Source organism: Arachis stenosperma, chromosome 8 (genome assembly GCF_014773155.1).
Source record: "Arachis stenosperma cultivar V10309 chromosome 8, arast.V10309.gnm1.PFL2, whole genome shotgun sequence".
NCBI lineage: Eukaryota > Viridiplantae > Streptophyta > Magnoliopsida > Fabales > Fabaceae > Arachis > Arachis stenosperma.
Window position 1 is genome coordinate 46,766,567 of NC_080384.1, and position 16,573 is coordinate 46,783,139.

At 40.7% G+C, this 16,573-nt stretch overlaps 1 protein-coding gene across 1 annotated transcript; it reads right to left on the bottom strand.

The window, feature by feature from the left end:
• Positions 1-10,422: 10,422 nt before the first annotated feature.
• Positions 10,423-16,548, bottom strand: LOC130943440 (beta-glucosidase 24-like). Its single transcript, XM_057871315.1, has 13 exons — positions 15,911-16,548; positions 15,715-15,784; positions 14,170-14,228; positions 13,964-14,039; positions 13,668-13,745; positions 13,474-13,561; positions 13,118-13,373; positions 12,879-12,994; positions 12,372-12,586; positions 12,233-12,264; positions 11,807-11,909; positions 11,620-11,716; positions 10,423-10,748 (listed from the first exon to the last, which is right to left on the bottom strand). The coding sequence occupies exons 1-13, from the start codon at positions 16,040-16,042 to the stop codon at positions 10,580-10,582; spliced, it is 1,491 nt and encodes a 496-aa protein (XP_057727298.1). The 5' UTR covers positions 16,043-16,548; the 3' UTR covers positions 10,423-10,579.
• Positions 16,549-16,573: the final 25 nt, after the last annotated feature.

Here is a 16,573-nt window from a genome sequence, read left to right on the forward strand (position 1 = left end):
TGATAAACATCAACTAAATGGACCTAGCATTTTCTTTCTTTTATGACGAAGGAGGACAAAATAAAATTCATTCAATATAATCTTATTACATTAGTAAATGTCTAAATCTAACACTACTAATCATAGATTCAATTATGTGTCATATCATCTTTGTTTACTTAAGTTGAATCTTTCATTAGGTGGCAACTTCCTACAGTACCAAACTACCAACTACAAAGTTTAAGATAAGTGCAGTCAGAAAATTGACCGAGTGTAGTGGTTTGCAACTCCTTCCAATAGAATTTTTAAGTTAAAATGACTTAAAGAAAAGGGGGAAAGAAACAATATTAATTAGACTAAATTAACAAAAATACATATGAAAGAATTTGGAATAGATAAAAATATATACCTGTTCATACCCTGACCCAATGTTAAGGGCTCAGGTCCAATCGAAAGGCCTGATCCAAATAGATTAAGCCTAGCAAAGCACCCACCACCACTCAAGAAGTCGGTGTCAACCACGACTTAGTACGAAGAAGTCGGTTATGAGATTAGCTGGCAGATAAATACTCATTCAAATGAGTAACCGCCCCTGAAATCTCTCTAACCACTTCATAAAGCCATATCTTAACCTCCCTAAGATAATGGGACGGTTATTATCCTAAAGATACGGCACTACTCCAACGGTGGTTATTGGCTCACCACTATAAGTACACTGACACGCCTCAGGTATTGCTAAGTCCAATACTCTCTAAGACCTGCTTACACCCTTGCTAACTTAGGCATCGGAGTGTCCTTGCAGGTACCACCCCCCATTCACGCGCGAGCACAAGTCGGACGGAGCCTCCCGAGTTGCGGACCTACCTGGAGTCCTCCTCCATTATACACTTGGGCCGCCGAACGCCATCCATTGGACTAATCTCCGGTTACCTACCGTAACATTGGCGCCGTTGCCGGGGACCCGCGAGATCATCCCTCGATGGCAGAAAGATCCCATGAAGAAGGCCATGTCGAAACGGATTCTGAGCAAGAGAATCTAGACATGGGCAATGACAATGAAGACACAGCCCAACATCAAGACAATGATCAACACAGAGAGGGTACCTCCGGAGTAAAGAATCCGAAGGTAAATTTCTCAGATGGGCGTGAATCAGAAAAAGGCGGACCAGCTCACGTAGCTGAACTAATGGGATTGGTCCATAGCCGCCTGGAGCAATTGGAACAAGAGCGGGAGAGGCAAAAGGAAACCGAAAGGTACCTTAAAGAAGAGATGGAACGGCGAAAAGAGTTAGAAAGAAAACTCTTACAGCTAGAATCCTCCCTCAAGAACTCCCGCGATGAAGGAGAAGACCAACTCCCAGGCGGAGAAGACCCTTTCAGCAAGGACATAATGAGGGCAAAAGTTCCAAGGAACTTCAAAAGCCCTGATATGGACCTCTACGATGGAACTACGGATCCAAAGCATCATCTTAGCAACTTCAAAAGTCGGATGTATCTAGCTGACGCCTCCGACGCTACGAGATGCAAGGCTTTCTCGACCACTTTATCAAAAGCAGCGATGAAGTGGTTCGATAGCCTTCCCCCAAGATCCATCACTAGTTTTGAAGACCTCTCAAGGAAATTCTTGATGAGGTTCTCAATCCAAAAAGATAAGGTAAAACATGCACCGAGCCTCCTGGGAATAAAACAGGAGGTCGGAGAGTCTTTACGAGCCTACATGGAAAGGTTCAACAAGGCATGTTTAGAAATCCAAGACCTGCCCACAGAGGCAGTAATAATGGGGTTAGTCAACGGACTTAAAGAAGGCCCCTTTTCACAGTCCATATCTAAAAGACACCCCGTTTCTCTAAGTGATGTACAAGAAAGGGCCGAGAAGTACATCAACATGGAAGAGAATGCAAAGCTAAGAGACCTGAGTTCGCGACCTGGACCCACTTCCTCCTCTAGGGAGAGAGAAAGGGAAGTCAAGAAGAAGGAAGAGCTCGGTCTCGAGAGGCCCAGGAAGTACCACTCTTATACTCCTCTAAAGACTTCTATAGTGGACGTATACAGAGAGATTTGCAACACTGAAAGGCTGCCACCCCCAAGACCTATTAAAAATAAAAAAGGGGGAAGTCGCAGCGAGTATTGCGAGTACCATAAAATATATGGTCACTCCACCAACGACTGTTACGACCTCAAAAATGTGATTGAAAAGCTGGCTAGAGAAGGTCGGCTTGACAGATATCTCATGGAGAGGTCGGACACTCATGGAAAGAGAAAGCGAGATGACATGGACAGAAGAGATCCTCCACCACAGACCCCTGAGAGACACATTCACATGATCTCAGGAGGATTTGCGGGAGGTGGGATCACCAAATCTTCTCGCAAAAGACATCTCAAAAGAGTCTACCAAGTCGAGGAAGAGACGCCCGACTTCCCCACTATCTCATTTACAAAAGAAGATGGGCAAGGGATAGTACCCGGGCATGATGATCCCGTGGTAATAACTATGATCCTAGCTAATGCCCATCTCCACAGAACCCTAGTAGATCAAGGAAGCTCGGCGGACATCCTTTTCAAGCCCGCCTTCGACAAGCTAGGGTTAGACGAAAAAGAGTTGAGAGCGGATACGCCAATAAAGCCACTGGGATTTTTACCCCTTCACACCACCTTTGGAAAAGGGGAAAAATCAAGGACTCTGAGCATAGACTTTATAGTCATCGATGAAGGGTCAGCCTACAATGCCTTAATCGGCAGAACTACCCTTAATCGCCTTGGAGCAGTGGTATCAACTCCTCACCTTTGCATGAAATTCCCAACTCCAGGAGGAATAGCAACGGTGAGGGGAGATCAGAAATTGGCGAGGAAGTGCTATAACGAAAGCCTAAATCTGAGAGGAAAGGGCAAAGAAGTCCACACCATAGAGTTGGGTGGAGCAAGAACCAGAGAAGAACTACGACCCCAACCGGGAGGAAAAACCGAGGAAATACAAGTCGGTGAGGAGGAAGGAAAAAACACTTACATAGGAACCAACCTAGGGGAAACCCTAAAACAAAGGTTGGGAGAGCTCCTAAGAACTAATTCCGACCTCTTCGCATGGAAGGCTTCCGACATGCCCGGGATTAATCCCGAGCTCATGTCCCACAAGCTCTCGGTTTTCCCAGGGTCCCTACCTGTACAGCAAAGAAGACGCAAGCTCGGCCCAGAACGAGCCTCAATAGTAGAAGAACAAGTACAGGCGCTCCTGGAAGCTGGCTTTATTAGAGAGGTCAAATACCCAACGTGGCTAGCCAATGTAGTGCTAGTCAAGAAACAAAATGGTAAATGGAGAATGTGCGTCGACTACACCGACTTGAATAAGGCATGTCCTAAGGACCCTTATCCTCTACCAAGTATTGATACCCTGGTGGACTCCAGCTCAGGGTACCAATACCTATCATTCATGGATGCCTACTCGGGATATAACCAAATCCCGATGCATGAACCCGATCAGGAGAAAACATCGTTCATCACACCAAAGGCCAACTATTGCTACGTGGTCATGCCCTTCGGACTAAAGAACGCAGGAGCTACGTATCAAAGGCTGATGAACAAAGTGTTTTCCCCCCATATTGGGAGCCTAATGGAGGTATACGTCGACGACATGTTAGTAAAAACCAAGCAAGGAAACGACCTCTTAACCGACCTCTCACAAGTCTTCAATACTATAAGGTTGCATGGGATGAGACTAAATCCCGCAAAATGCGCCTTCGCAGTAGAAGCAGGGAAATTTCTAGGCTTCATGCTAACACAAAGAGGGATTGAGGCCAATCCCGACAAATGCAGAGCCATCCTAGAAATGAAAAGTCCGACTTGCTTGAGAGAGGTTCAACAGCTTAATGGCCGACTTGCAGCCCTCTCCAGGTTTTTGGCAGGATCGGCACTAAAATCCCTTCCATTATTTTCCCTGTTAAGGAAGGGATGCCGGTTTGAATGGACTCCGGAATGTGAGGAGGCGTTCCAAGAGTTCAAAAAATTCTTAAGCCAACCTCCCATATTAACTCGACCAATACCGGGGAAAGACCTCGTCCTATACCTATCCGTCGCAAACAGGGCTGTCTCATCAGCCCTAATCAGAGAAGACGAGGTCGGGCAACACCCGATCTACTTCACCAGTAAAGTTCTACAAGGTCCTGAGCTAAGGTACCACAAACTAGAGAAGTTTGCTTACTCCTTAGTGATAGCCTCACGAAGGCTACGACCTTACTTCCAGGCTCACACAATAAGAGTCCGTACGAACCAGCCCATGAAGCAAATCCTTCAAAAGACGGATGTTGCAGGGAGAATGGTTCAATGGGCGATAGAGCTCTCCGAGTTTGATTTGAGATACGAAACTCGGACTGCAATTAAATCCCAGTGCCTCGCCGACTTCATAGCGGAATACGCAGGTGAACAAGAGGAAAAACTGGCTACATGGGAACTCTATGTAGACGGATCCTCCAACAAGACGGGGAGCGGCGCAGGCATAATATTGGTAGATGGAAAAGGAACCCAGATAGAGGTCTCCTTAAAATTTGAATTTCCGGCTTCAAACAATCAGGCAGAGTATGAAGCCTTGATAGCCGGATTAAAATTAGCGGAAGAAGTCGGCGCTACAAAAGTGATGATCTACAGCGACTCACAAGTAGTGACCTCCCAAATAAGCGGAGAGTATCAGGCAAAGGACCCCAATATGAAGAGGTACTTGGAAAAAACCTTGGAGCACCTTGGGCACTTTGCGGAAACCGAAGTTAAGCATATAACTCGGGATCTGAATAGCAGAGCTGACGCCCTATCCAAGTTAGCAAGCACCAAACCCGGAGGGAACAACAGAAGCCTGATCCAAGAAACCCTCCAAGAACCCTCGGTATCAAAAACAGAAGACGAACAAGAGGTACTTGAGGTAGCCGGCCTAAACCTCGGATGGATGAATCCCTTAGTCGAATACCTGAAATTCGACATCCTCCCCAAAGAGGAAAAAGAAGCCAAAGAGATCCGAAGGGAAGCACAACATTATACTTTGGTGAGAAATGTCCTTTACAGAAGAGGGATATCAACACCATTGCTGAAGTGCGTGCCGACCTCAAGAACCGCCGAGGTATTGGAAGAGGTACATAGTGGAATCTGCGGAAATCATCTCGGAGCAAGGTCATTAGCCAGAAAAGTAATCCGAGCCGGATTCTACTGGCCAACCTTGCAGAAAGATGCCACAGAATTTGTGAAGAAATGCCAACCATGCCAGATGCATGCAAATTTCCACGTGGCTCCACCAGAAGAGCTCATCAGTATAACTTCCCCCTGGCCTTTCGCAAAATGGGGAATGGACTTGTTAGGTCCTTTTCCCCAAGCACCAGGGGAAGTCAAATACTTGATCGTGGGAATAGATTACTTCACAAAGTGGATAGAAGCGGAACCACTAGCCACTATCACCGCCCAAAGAAGTCACAGGTTCCTCTACAAAAACATTATCACAAGGTATGGAATACCTTATTCCATTACCACAGACAATGGAACCCAATTCACCGACGCCACCTTCAGAAATCTAGTAGCCAGTCTGAAAATCAAGCATCAGTTCACCTCGGTGGAACACCACAAGCCAACGGGCAAGCCGAGGCAGCTAACAAAGTCATACTGGCAGGATTAAGAAAAGACTACAGGAAGCAAAGGGAGCTTGGGCTGAAGAGCTCCCTCAAGTATTATGGGCTTATAGGACAACTCCCCAATCCGCCACAGGAGAAACGCCCTTCAGATTAGTTTATGGCGTAGAAGCCATGATTCCAATAGAAATCAGTGAGCAAAGCCCAAGGGTAATTCTCCACGATGAGGTCGGAAATATACAGGGGCACAAAGAGGAGCTCGACTTGCTCCCCGAAGTCCGAGAGGGGGCCCAGATAAGAGAAGCTGCATTGAAACAAAGAATGACTACGAGATATAACAAAAAAGTCATTCGAAGAACATTCGCCACAGATGACTTGGTCCTAATCAGAAATGACATCGGAGTCAACAAATCGGGAGAAGGAAAACTCGCCGCAAATTGGAAGGGACCATACAAAGTCAAAGAAGTCTTAGGAAAAGGTTATTATAAAGTAACCGACCTAAATGGCACTGAGCTACCGAGATCGTGGCATGCTTGTAATATGAAAAGGTACTACAGTTAAAAGCGAACTCTACTCCCTGATGTACTCTTTTCCCAACTTCACGATTTTTTCCCAAAGAAAAGGGGTTTTTTCTGGAGAAGGGTTTTTAACGAGGCATCATAGTAGAGGCTAAGGGAAAATAGGCTATCAAGACCCTTAGTAGCAAAAAGGTACCTTTCCAATTAATAAAGATCTTTTTCATTACTACGTCTCTATTAAATATCCTCCTTTATCTTTATAAGTCTTTCTACGAAACGCGCCGACTTAAGCTCGACAAAACGTGAAAATCCCATGAACCGACCTAACATGGTTGTCAGGATGAAACGACGAGGTACAAGTCGGTGTAAAGAGGTTATATGAGTTGATCGTACTAAACTCGGGAACAGTCCGACTCATAAGTCAAAGACAAGAACCCGAGTAGAAAAACTCAGATATATTCCGAGTAAATGGAAAACGCATCGCAAAAATAACCTAAGTCATAAAAACTCACTAAAACAAAAGTTGAGTATAAAGGATAAACAAAAGAGATATCAAAACCTGGAAAAAGCTCAAAGGTTGCATACAAACCTTTGAACGAAAAGGGCTTGAGAAAACGAAGCAAGCCAACAAAGGGGTTTCTTCAGAAAAGATCAAACATATCCAAAAACAGAAAAGCATGTGCACGCACAAGGTAACTTAAACCCTTATCCAAAAAAGGGCATTTATTTTTAAAAAAACCCTTATCCAAAAAAGGGGTACGGATTGGAATATTTTGTTTACGGCCTTAAAGGGCCAGAAAAAAAAATTGTTCACCAGCACCAACAGATAAATAAAGTTTAAAAAAGGGGGGACCCACAGGCCGGGCCCCCATATAGCCATAAGAATAAAGAAGTCATTTTTTAATCGGAGTAGATGAATCACCACCATCAGGAGGGGCGCCACCAGGACCAGCCGGAGGAACAGAGGAAGAACCCGAGGCATCCGTAGGACGAGGAGGAGACTCTATAATCCTCTGCCCCCGAGTCTTCAGGTCTGACTCGGAAATGACCTCGGGGACAGGAGGATCAACGATGGCGCCATCAATAACTACCTTGTCGGGATGTAAAGGAGAAAGGTCCAAGTCGGGAGCGATAACTCTGACCTGTTCCAAGAAAATTCTCCAAGACTCCTCGGCACCATCGGCAATAGAGTCCTCCAACTCGGCGTATGCGTTCCGAGAGTTCAGCAAGTCCTTCCTCACAGCAACAATATCTTGAAATAAACTATGGTAGCTGTCTTGGGCTGTCTTCCTCAAATTCGCCTCCAAAGTACATTGAGCCCGCAGCTTACCTGTCTCCTCCCTAAGGTGATCCCTCTCCCTCCTCAACTTTTCTCTCTCCTCCTTCAACTCCTTCTCATGTTTTTCAAAAAGAAGAAGCCTCCCCTCCAACTCCTCAACCCTTGAGGTTGCCCCCAAGGAGCTGAGGGGAGTCTTCTCAAAAATGTCCAAAAGTTTGCCACAAACACCCGCCGTCCTAAAACTCTCCTCGGCCATGGTGGTAAGGTGGTTTCGAACAGAAACATCATCCATATGTATAAAAGGATAGATGTTCTTTCGGACGAATGCAAGAGCATCCGCCTTAACCCCACCATCAAAAGAAGAAGAGCCAGACTCTAAAGTCTTGCGCTTCTTCTTCTCGGGCTCGGAGAGAATTTGGGCAGAAGGAGGTGGTCGGGGCAAACTCGAGGAAGAAATGACAATGGGCTGAGAAGGAGTGCCAGTGTTCTTAGGAGGAGGAGGTGGAGGAGGAGGAGAGGTGATCGCCCCGGCACCCCCGGACCTAGCCCGGGACTTCGCCTTGGCCTCCCGGACCCTTTGGTAGGCCTCCTGAGCGTTCTTTTTTGCCATATCTACAAAAGAAACAACCAAGTTACAAGTCGGTAAAATGTAAGTCGGCGGAAACAACTCGGAAATAAAGAATGCATGCACTACCTATTTAAGATTGAACGAAAGTCGGTGTTCCCTGAAGAATTTTTCTGGTATCCAAATATGGGGACCTCCCCCACGCTTCTCGGAAAAACCCTACAATAGCCGCCTCCACCTCATCCAGGTCATCGGGACCATATTTTTCACAAGAGGAGGGCGGCGACCAATAAAGGGGAAAGCGGGGAGAGGAATGCTCATCCAGAAAAAAAGGGTGGTGACCCTCTACGGCTTGAAGTTTGAAAAAGAAGTTTTTGAAGTCATGGAAAGATTCGTCAAAAAGGGTGAAAATCCTCCGACCTTGTATGTCTCGGAAGGATACCCATTGCTGTTTGTTGTTCAGCCCACTAAAGGGCTTAGTCATGTGGAAGAGAAAGAAGAAAATCTTTAGGGAGGTCGGAAAGTCCAGAGCATGGCTTATAAACTGATAAATCTTTAAAAAACCCCAAGAATTGGGGTGAAGTTGAGTAGGGGCAACATTACAATAATGCAAAACAGATATCTCGAAATCTGAGAAAGGAAGAAAAACACCCAAACGGGTGATCATGCACTCATACATAAAGAAAAAATGAGGGGCCTCCTCATTTTCTCTCCCAAAACAGACCCGGTCTTCAGGACCCGGGATTATCAGTTCGTATTTGGGCTCGTCATCCTCTGAAGTACAGAGCCTGTGATGAGTACGAAGATGAGTGATGAACTCAGCGTCGACCAACGGTTCCTCCCCAAGGACCGTAACATCTACCCACTGAGAAAGAACGTCTACGGAAGCCATTTTTTATATAAAGAAAAGTGGCAGAAACCTACAAAAGGGGAAAAAGAAAAGGAAAAATCAAAAAACACGGCCTCTAAGGAGAAAGATTCGAAACTAGAATCTACAGGTCAACCTATCTACTTGCAAAACAAAACATGCAAACAAAAAGCATGACATGAAAAAAGCAAAGCTAACCTTTATCCGAAAATGAAGGTTGGAGAAGAACAGAAATCTTTGAACGCAAGGATGCAACACGAACAGGATAAGGAGAAGTTTGAAAGATCGCAGAAACGGAAAATGGAAAGAGAGGGAAAGTATTTATAAATAGGCTAAGGGGCATAATGGTAAAAACGAGGCAGCCATTAATGCGACTGCACCGTTACCAAAGCCCTCAATCCCTAAACGCTTCCTCAACGGACACGACGCTTGAATTGACGTAACTGTCAGAAACAAAAGGTCGCGAAAATCACGTCGGTTTCAAAACCCGTGAAGGTCGGCTACGAACCCGAGTTAAATACTTGAACCCAAGCCTTAAAAGGGCCTTGGGCTCAAGTAGGGGCACTGTTCATACCCTGGCCCAATGTTAAGGGCCCAGGTCCAATCGAAAGGCCTGATCCAAATAGATTAAGCCTAGCAAAGCACCCACCACCACTCAAGAAGTCGGTGTCAACCACGACTTAGTACGAAGAAGTCGGTTATGAGATTAGCTGGCAGATAAATACTCATTCAAATGAGTAACCGCCCCTGAAATCTCTCTAACCACTTCATAAAGCCATATCTTAACCTCCCTAAGATAATAGGACGGTTATTATCCTAAAGATACGGCACTACTCCAACGGTGGTTATTGGCTCACCACTATAAGTACACTGACACGCCTCAGGTATTGCTAAGTCCAATACTCTCTAAGACCTGCTTACACCCTTGCTAACTTAGGCATCGGAGTGTCCTTGCAGGTACCACCCCCCATTCACGCGCGAGCACAAATCGGACGGAGCCTCCCGAGTTGCGGACCTACCTGGAGTCCTCCTCCATTATACACTTGGGCCGCCGAACGCCATCCATTGGACTAATCTCCGGTTACCTACCGTAACAATACCAAAGATTTGTAAATATCAAAATACATATCAAAAATAATTTGGGATGTATTTTTTATTTTTTATCCATAAAAAAATTTTCAAATATATTTTTGTATTTATAAATTTTGATATATTTTGGTATTACCCACCCGAAATTCTTTGATGTTTAATTTTATCCATTTATTCTATTAATTATTTGCGAATTTGACACATTATGCAATTAAGTGAGAAAATAAGTAAATAACAAAAGTTAGTTACAAAATGTCAATTCTTTGTTAACATTGAAACTACAAATATGCCATTTATATGCGGATCCACAGAGCACTAACCAGCCAAACCAAACAAAACTTGGTAGTTATGTTGTATGTTTAAATTCTAATTATAACTTTCATCTAAAGTATAAAATTATCATAATCTAGTATTTGGTTCTAAACTTCTACTCCCAATCCTGTTAAGAATGGTATCTTAATATTAATTAATCATTTTTTAGCTTGAGTTGCTTGTGAATTGTAATTTAGTTGCAGACGCAAGAAACATAATAGATTAGGTAATCTATTGCTACAAATTAAGGAAAGTATGTTCCAATATGATGCCTCACTCTTAGGCTAAACATCAGAAATCATCAAAGCCTTAACCTTAGAGTTAGGGAACAAATTCTCAATTTAAACTTGAAGACATAGATTTTCTACCATTTTAATGGTGGAGAAATATTTTGAACCACAAAGCTGATCTTTTACGATATCTTCTGAGGCCATTCTTGTAATCAACATAGACAAGTCCAAAACGAAGAGAGTAGCCAGCAGTCCATTCAAAATTGTCCAACAAAGACCATGCAAAGTAACCTTTTACCCTCACACCATTCCTGCCAAATCAAAAACATTTTAGCTTGCTTACATTGAGAAGCAGAAGGTTATGCGCAAAGAAGAAGAAGAACCTACGTGGGCGAATTTAAAAGAAGAAGAAAAAGAGCAGGAGCAGGAGGAAACGGAGAAGGAGAAGGAGAAGGAGAAGGAGAAGGAGCGCTGGTGTGATGAAATTGGTTTTTGTTAAGTTTGGGCCAACTTGGTTGGTCTTGATTGCCAAAAGTACTTAGATGTGTAGCTGAACTATTGAATAATATAGGATGTTTATTGTTCTATTTAAAGAGAGTAGTTCTTTTCCCTTAAGGGCTACTAGTTTTTAAGATGTGATTCTCCACCTTCCTAACTTAACATCCCTTCAACTTTGGTTGATATGCACTTTGGTCATATTATTCTAAAAAATTGCTAAATTGTCCCAATACTTTTCGATTTCAATTTGAGAATGTCAATTCAGATTTTAATAGTAGCCTACAATGTAGAAACTTTAAGTTTATAAGGTTTTTTTCTCATATATTTATGGGTAAAGTATACTTTTTGTTCTTGAAGTTTGGCAAAAGTTTCAAAAATACTCCTAAGTTTTATTTTGTTTCAATTTTGTCCCAAAAGTTTTCGATTTGCATCAAATATACCCCCGACGGCTAAATTTTTTGAGATTGGTCTTAAATTTTTTTAAAATTTAGCCGTCAAAGTTATATTTGATGCAAATTGAAAACTTTTGAAACAAAATTGAATCAAAATAAAACTTAGGAGTATTTTTGAAATTTTTGCCAAACTTCAGGGACAAAAAGTATATTTTACCCTATTGTAGTAAATACTATAAAACTTTCTATTATAATAACCTTAATAAGTGTCTGGTAGTAATATTAAACTTACCTTATGGCCCTTTGAAGATACAGAAGGTGGTGACTGAAATAATCTATTCTCCATTTGTCATCAAGTGACATTTTACCATCATTAACCTCATCAACTCCTGAAAATGATAGAATAACTTGAGCATGACAAAGATACAATTTTTTTATGCAAAGGTGGTTATAGGTACTCATTATAGATAAAAACTTACCATTCTCTGTTATATAAATGATTGGATTGTTGAATTTCTCCTTAGTGTACTCTAAAAGACCTTGAATTCCTGGTGGATAGATGTACAGCCAATCTGAAGCAGCCTGCAAAATTATTCACTTCTCAACTCCATTATAAGATATAATGCGAATGAATTTCATCTCCTGAAAAGCAGTTATCTTCCTTGGAGCATTAGCCCTTAACATAAAGCAATTCGACTCTGTCAACCAATAGAAATTCAAGAAAGTGAGACATCATGCTACGTCCATGATTCCTTATCTTCTTGAATTTCTATTCGCTAACAACATGAAATTGCTTTACATTATCATTGCATGGAAATTATTCTCTAATAGTTATACTTCCCATAATTTTTCAACATCATACTTCATAAGCAACTAAAGTGAGTAAGAAGTTATCTCGGATTTACCTTTGGACCAATTAGAAGCCCATTTCTTAGAGCTGAAGGCAAGTGTGAGAAAATGGATCATGCGTTAGTAAATGTGGAAGGCAAATTAAATTCAAGTTAAAATAGAAAGCATACGAAAGCTTCATTTGAAACGACTTACTTGTAAATCTAACACATGAATCTGTAAAGACACTTGGCCTTCCATTTTGGCAAGGAGTATTGGTTGCATAAGTTGAGGTGTAATAGTTTAACCCGATGAAATCGAAGGATCCTTTAACCATTAAGGATTGTGCTCCAGAAAACTTAGGCAATCGGTTCCCGACTCTGTTAACCATTACAGCTGGATATGTACCAGAATGTAGTGGTTCCATGAACCTTGAAAAACAAAAAAGAAAAGGTTAGTTAGAGATACAAACAATTTCAGATTTATTAAGATACAAACACATGTATAACTATCCAAATAATTATGAAACTCTTGATTATTTTCACCAAATCTTTAGATGTTGCACTTCAGAGTAGCCTAATCCGTTTCACAACTCAGTCTTGTGAATGAAACATGGATACCAAAGTTATCTCCAAGAAATTGTACAAATAATCTGTTCATAAAATTAAGAGAATTGGAGACAAGAGGAGCATTTTTCATTAGAAAATAGGGGGAAGCACTTACCAATCATACATAAAAGCAAGACCCCGATTTGCTGCTTCTACATCTTCTTTAGATTGAGATAATGGCACAAGCCATGCAGAATTTAGTGTTACCCCAATCTGACCCTTCTGAGTAGCCTATTAGAAAATCACTCGGTCTCAATAACTTCAGAACCAACCACGTATTGCATGAATTTCGACTAAATTCTATCAATTCTATATGCTGTTTGATTAATTAAAGATAATAAAAATGGCAAATACCTTGAACTTCTCTCTATAGACTTTTACAGCAGCAGCATGAGCAAGTATCAGGTGGTGTGTAACAATGTAGGGCTCAATACTCGAATCACCGGCGGCACAGCTTGCTGACATCCACTTGGAGCATCTTGTGGGTGGGGATCCACCATTTCCATAACCACCGGTGCTGTATAACACCGGCTCATTTAAAGTAATCCAGTGCTTCACCCTGTCACCAAATTCTCTAAAGCATACTTCTGCATAAAAAGCAAAATCTTCCCTGTTCAGAAAAAATAAGCGTCGGTTTTCCATTGATTAGGAGTGAAAAGAAAGGAGAGTTTAATCCATAAAAGAAAGCTTTATATTTTACTAATGCTTACACAATTTTGGGACTCAAGAAACCACCATACTCATTTTCAAGACCTTGAGGGAGATCAGAGTGAAATAGAGTAATAAAGGGCTGCTGTCCTGTAAGGTGAGGTGTAGAAATAATTTAGTTCCTTGTGATCTAAGGTATCATGAGAGAGAGAGAGAGAGAGGGGGGGGGGGGGGGGGGAGAGTCGACTTCACTAACCATTTGCTACCAGTTCATTTATGAGATTGTTGTAATAGTTGACACCTTCTCGGTTAATTCCTCCCTTCAGGTTTCCACCTTAAAATTTGTTTGAGCACCATTGAATCATGAACACACCGGTGAATGTCCAATTCAATATAAAAAAGCTAATTTTTATAATGGTCTAGAAAAGACTATGCTAACTAATGAATGAAATTAGCAACACAGAACATACTCAAAACAATAAATAGCTATTTATGCAACAATTAATCTCAGGATAACTGAAGGATGATTAGATGATTAGAGAGTTTTCTCACTCGGTAATATTCTTGACCATGAGATGGAAAACCTGTAGGCATTGAATCCAATATCCTTCATCATGGCCACATCTCCCTGAAGAAAATTCATTTATTTTATGAGTCAACAATTACATTAATCGAAATGAGATCAAGCCTACAAATGTAGGCACGCAAATTCACTTATCTGAGACTTAAAAATTCACATTAAGAGAATGTAATAACACCTTGTAGCGGTGGTAGGAATCGACAGCAACATCCCCATTGCTGTGATCTGCTATTCTATCTGTAGAATCAAGAAAACATCTCAATGTTTTGAGTTTGTTCAGTTAAAATTCTGCAGAGGTAAACTGTTTCAAAATGCAAAAGAATGAAAACAGCTACATATGACTTTTGTGCAGCAACAATATGAGGTTTGGGAATAAATCCTCATCAGAAAATGTACTTGACTTTTTTAACTAGTGGTGAAATTTTTCAGATGATGATGATCCATTCCCATGAGGCTCATACTGCTGATAATGCTAATAATCACTAAATTAAAGTTTTAATATGGTCCAGCTAATTAATGAACTGAGATACACTTGATACATCATGCACTAAGGTAATCCAATGCAATTGATAGATCTTAATATAACTTTACACCACCAACTTATATGAGATCTACTGAAAGGTATTTATAAATTTGATTAATTAATATTATTAATATTATTGATATTATTATTAATATTATTATTAATATTAATAAACGACTAACCATTTAGTATCATTTGGCTAAAGGGACACTACCTTAAGAATGGTGTATGTTACCTACTAAGTATACATTTTACTTAACTATTAAGAGATATTTCTTGTTCAAGAGAGTTGAGAATTTCTTGCTATTGTTAATTAAGAAACTCTTAGGTTTCATTGTATCCTAGGAGAGTATTGTTATCAACCCTATAACAACTAAGTGTGGGAACAAACTCTAAAAAAAGCTATCTAATCGTACCTTGAAACCATCTTTATATACCCAACATCTACACCATTAGATCATCATGGAGCATCAAGCAGCATAGTGATTCCCGTTGATATTATGCATTGTAAATATTGTTTTCATTAACTTAATAACTATACTTTTTAAGTTTTTGGTTCCCTCTTTAACCTATCCATGTGCATCTAATTAAAGTCTAAATAATAATAATAATAATAATAATAATAATAATAATAATAATAATAAATTTTCAAAAAGTTTCTAATATAAACTTAAAAAATAAATACTAAATCGATACTCGAAAGATTCTGACGCTAACAAAATAGTACCTGACTTTTGTTATTCACAAAATAACCCCCGAAAGATTTTAAAATTTGACAAAATCACCCAACCTTGAAAGAATGACATCACAGTGAGCGAAAAACGCTGATGTGGCCGTCAGAAGAGAGCTCCGGCGTCCTTTCACGGTTGGGTGATTTTGTCAAATTTTAAAATTTTTCAGGGACTATTTTGTCAATAACAAAAGTCAGTACCAGCACTAGAATCTTTCGAGTACTATTTACTTCTAAATTTAAATAAGCTATTAACCATAATGACCCTTAATTCCACCCTCACAACATTAATCTGCATAAATGATTACTGTAGAAACAGAAGAATTTTTTGGTTGCTAGAAGGATCCATGCTCCATTATTAATGTTACTCATACATACACACATACACACATACATACATACATACATACATACATACATCCATACACAAATACATACATACATACATACATACATACATACATACATACCTGGGTGGTTATGAGTGAAAGTGTCCCATATACTAGGGCCTCTGCCACCTTCATGTGCTGCACCTTCATACTTCAAAGTTCATACACAAACACACAACAAAATGTCTAATAAGATCCAACAACAGTTTACACATAAAATAATGTTTTAAAAAAATAAAAAATGAGAAGAAAAACAAAAATGAAGAAGAAGTAAAACCTGGTAAGCAGAAGAAGCTGTTCCAAAAATGAAATCTTGCGGAAAACTGCTACGATTAAGAGAAGCTGCTGGGTGAAGAAGAAGAACAAAGGAAGCTACTGCAAGCAGGACAACACCACCCTTAACCCACATTGTTTTTGGTCCGATTTGAATTCGATTCAGAGTTTCTCACACTTTGGGACTTTATAATTATTTATATGTTTATAGTTATTTATTTACATATACTCACGTAGGGCAGGGATAAGTGAAGATTCTGAAAAGGTGAATAAAAAAAGGGGAAACTTTTTTAGCGTGTATTGGTTTGCTTAAAGCGGTTTGTTAGAAAAGATGCCATTATTACTGAGAAGGGGAAAATCAGGTTCCACCCTTAAAAACAAGTATTCTTTGCAGCATTCCAATTCCAAGTGTGTTTCAAAAGCTTAAGACTTGAGAGTGAGAGACTATTATTATTTTTGTTTTTGTTGGAACGTGTGCACCATGGTGGTGGAGCCGTGTTTAAATTATGGAGGTTGAAAAATATCCCAAGGACCCCACGTGATCTCTGATTAGTGCTTTTGTTTTGGATTTCAACTCAGCTATGCTGTCTATCTTTTCAAAGAATGTGAACAATGGATATATCACATGTCAATTCACTAGGTGTGCGAATAGTTATCCTAATATTAA

Bases quoted from the DNA above. Each gene is read 5' to 3' on its own strand.
- LOC130943440 (XM_057871315.1), bottom strand. From the start codon at position 16,042: ATGTGGGTTAAGGGTGGTGTTGTCCTGCTTGCAGTAGCTTCCTTTGTT. The intron at 13,562-13,667 runs GTTAGTGAAGTC...CTCACCTTACAG, and splicing joins AAATGAACTGGTAGCAAATG to GACAGCAGCCCTTTATTACT. The intron at 11,717-11,806 runs GTAAGTTTTTAT...TATCATTTTCAG, and splicing joins CATTTATATAACAGAGAATG to GAGTTGATGAGGTTAATGAT.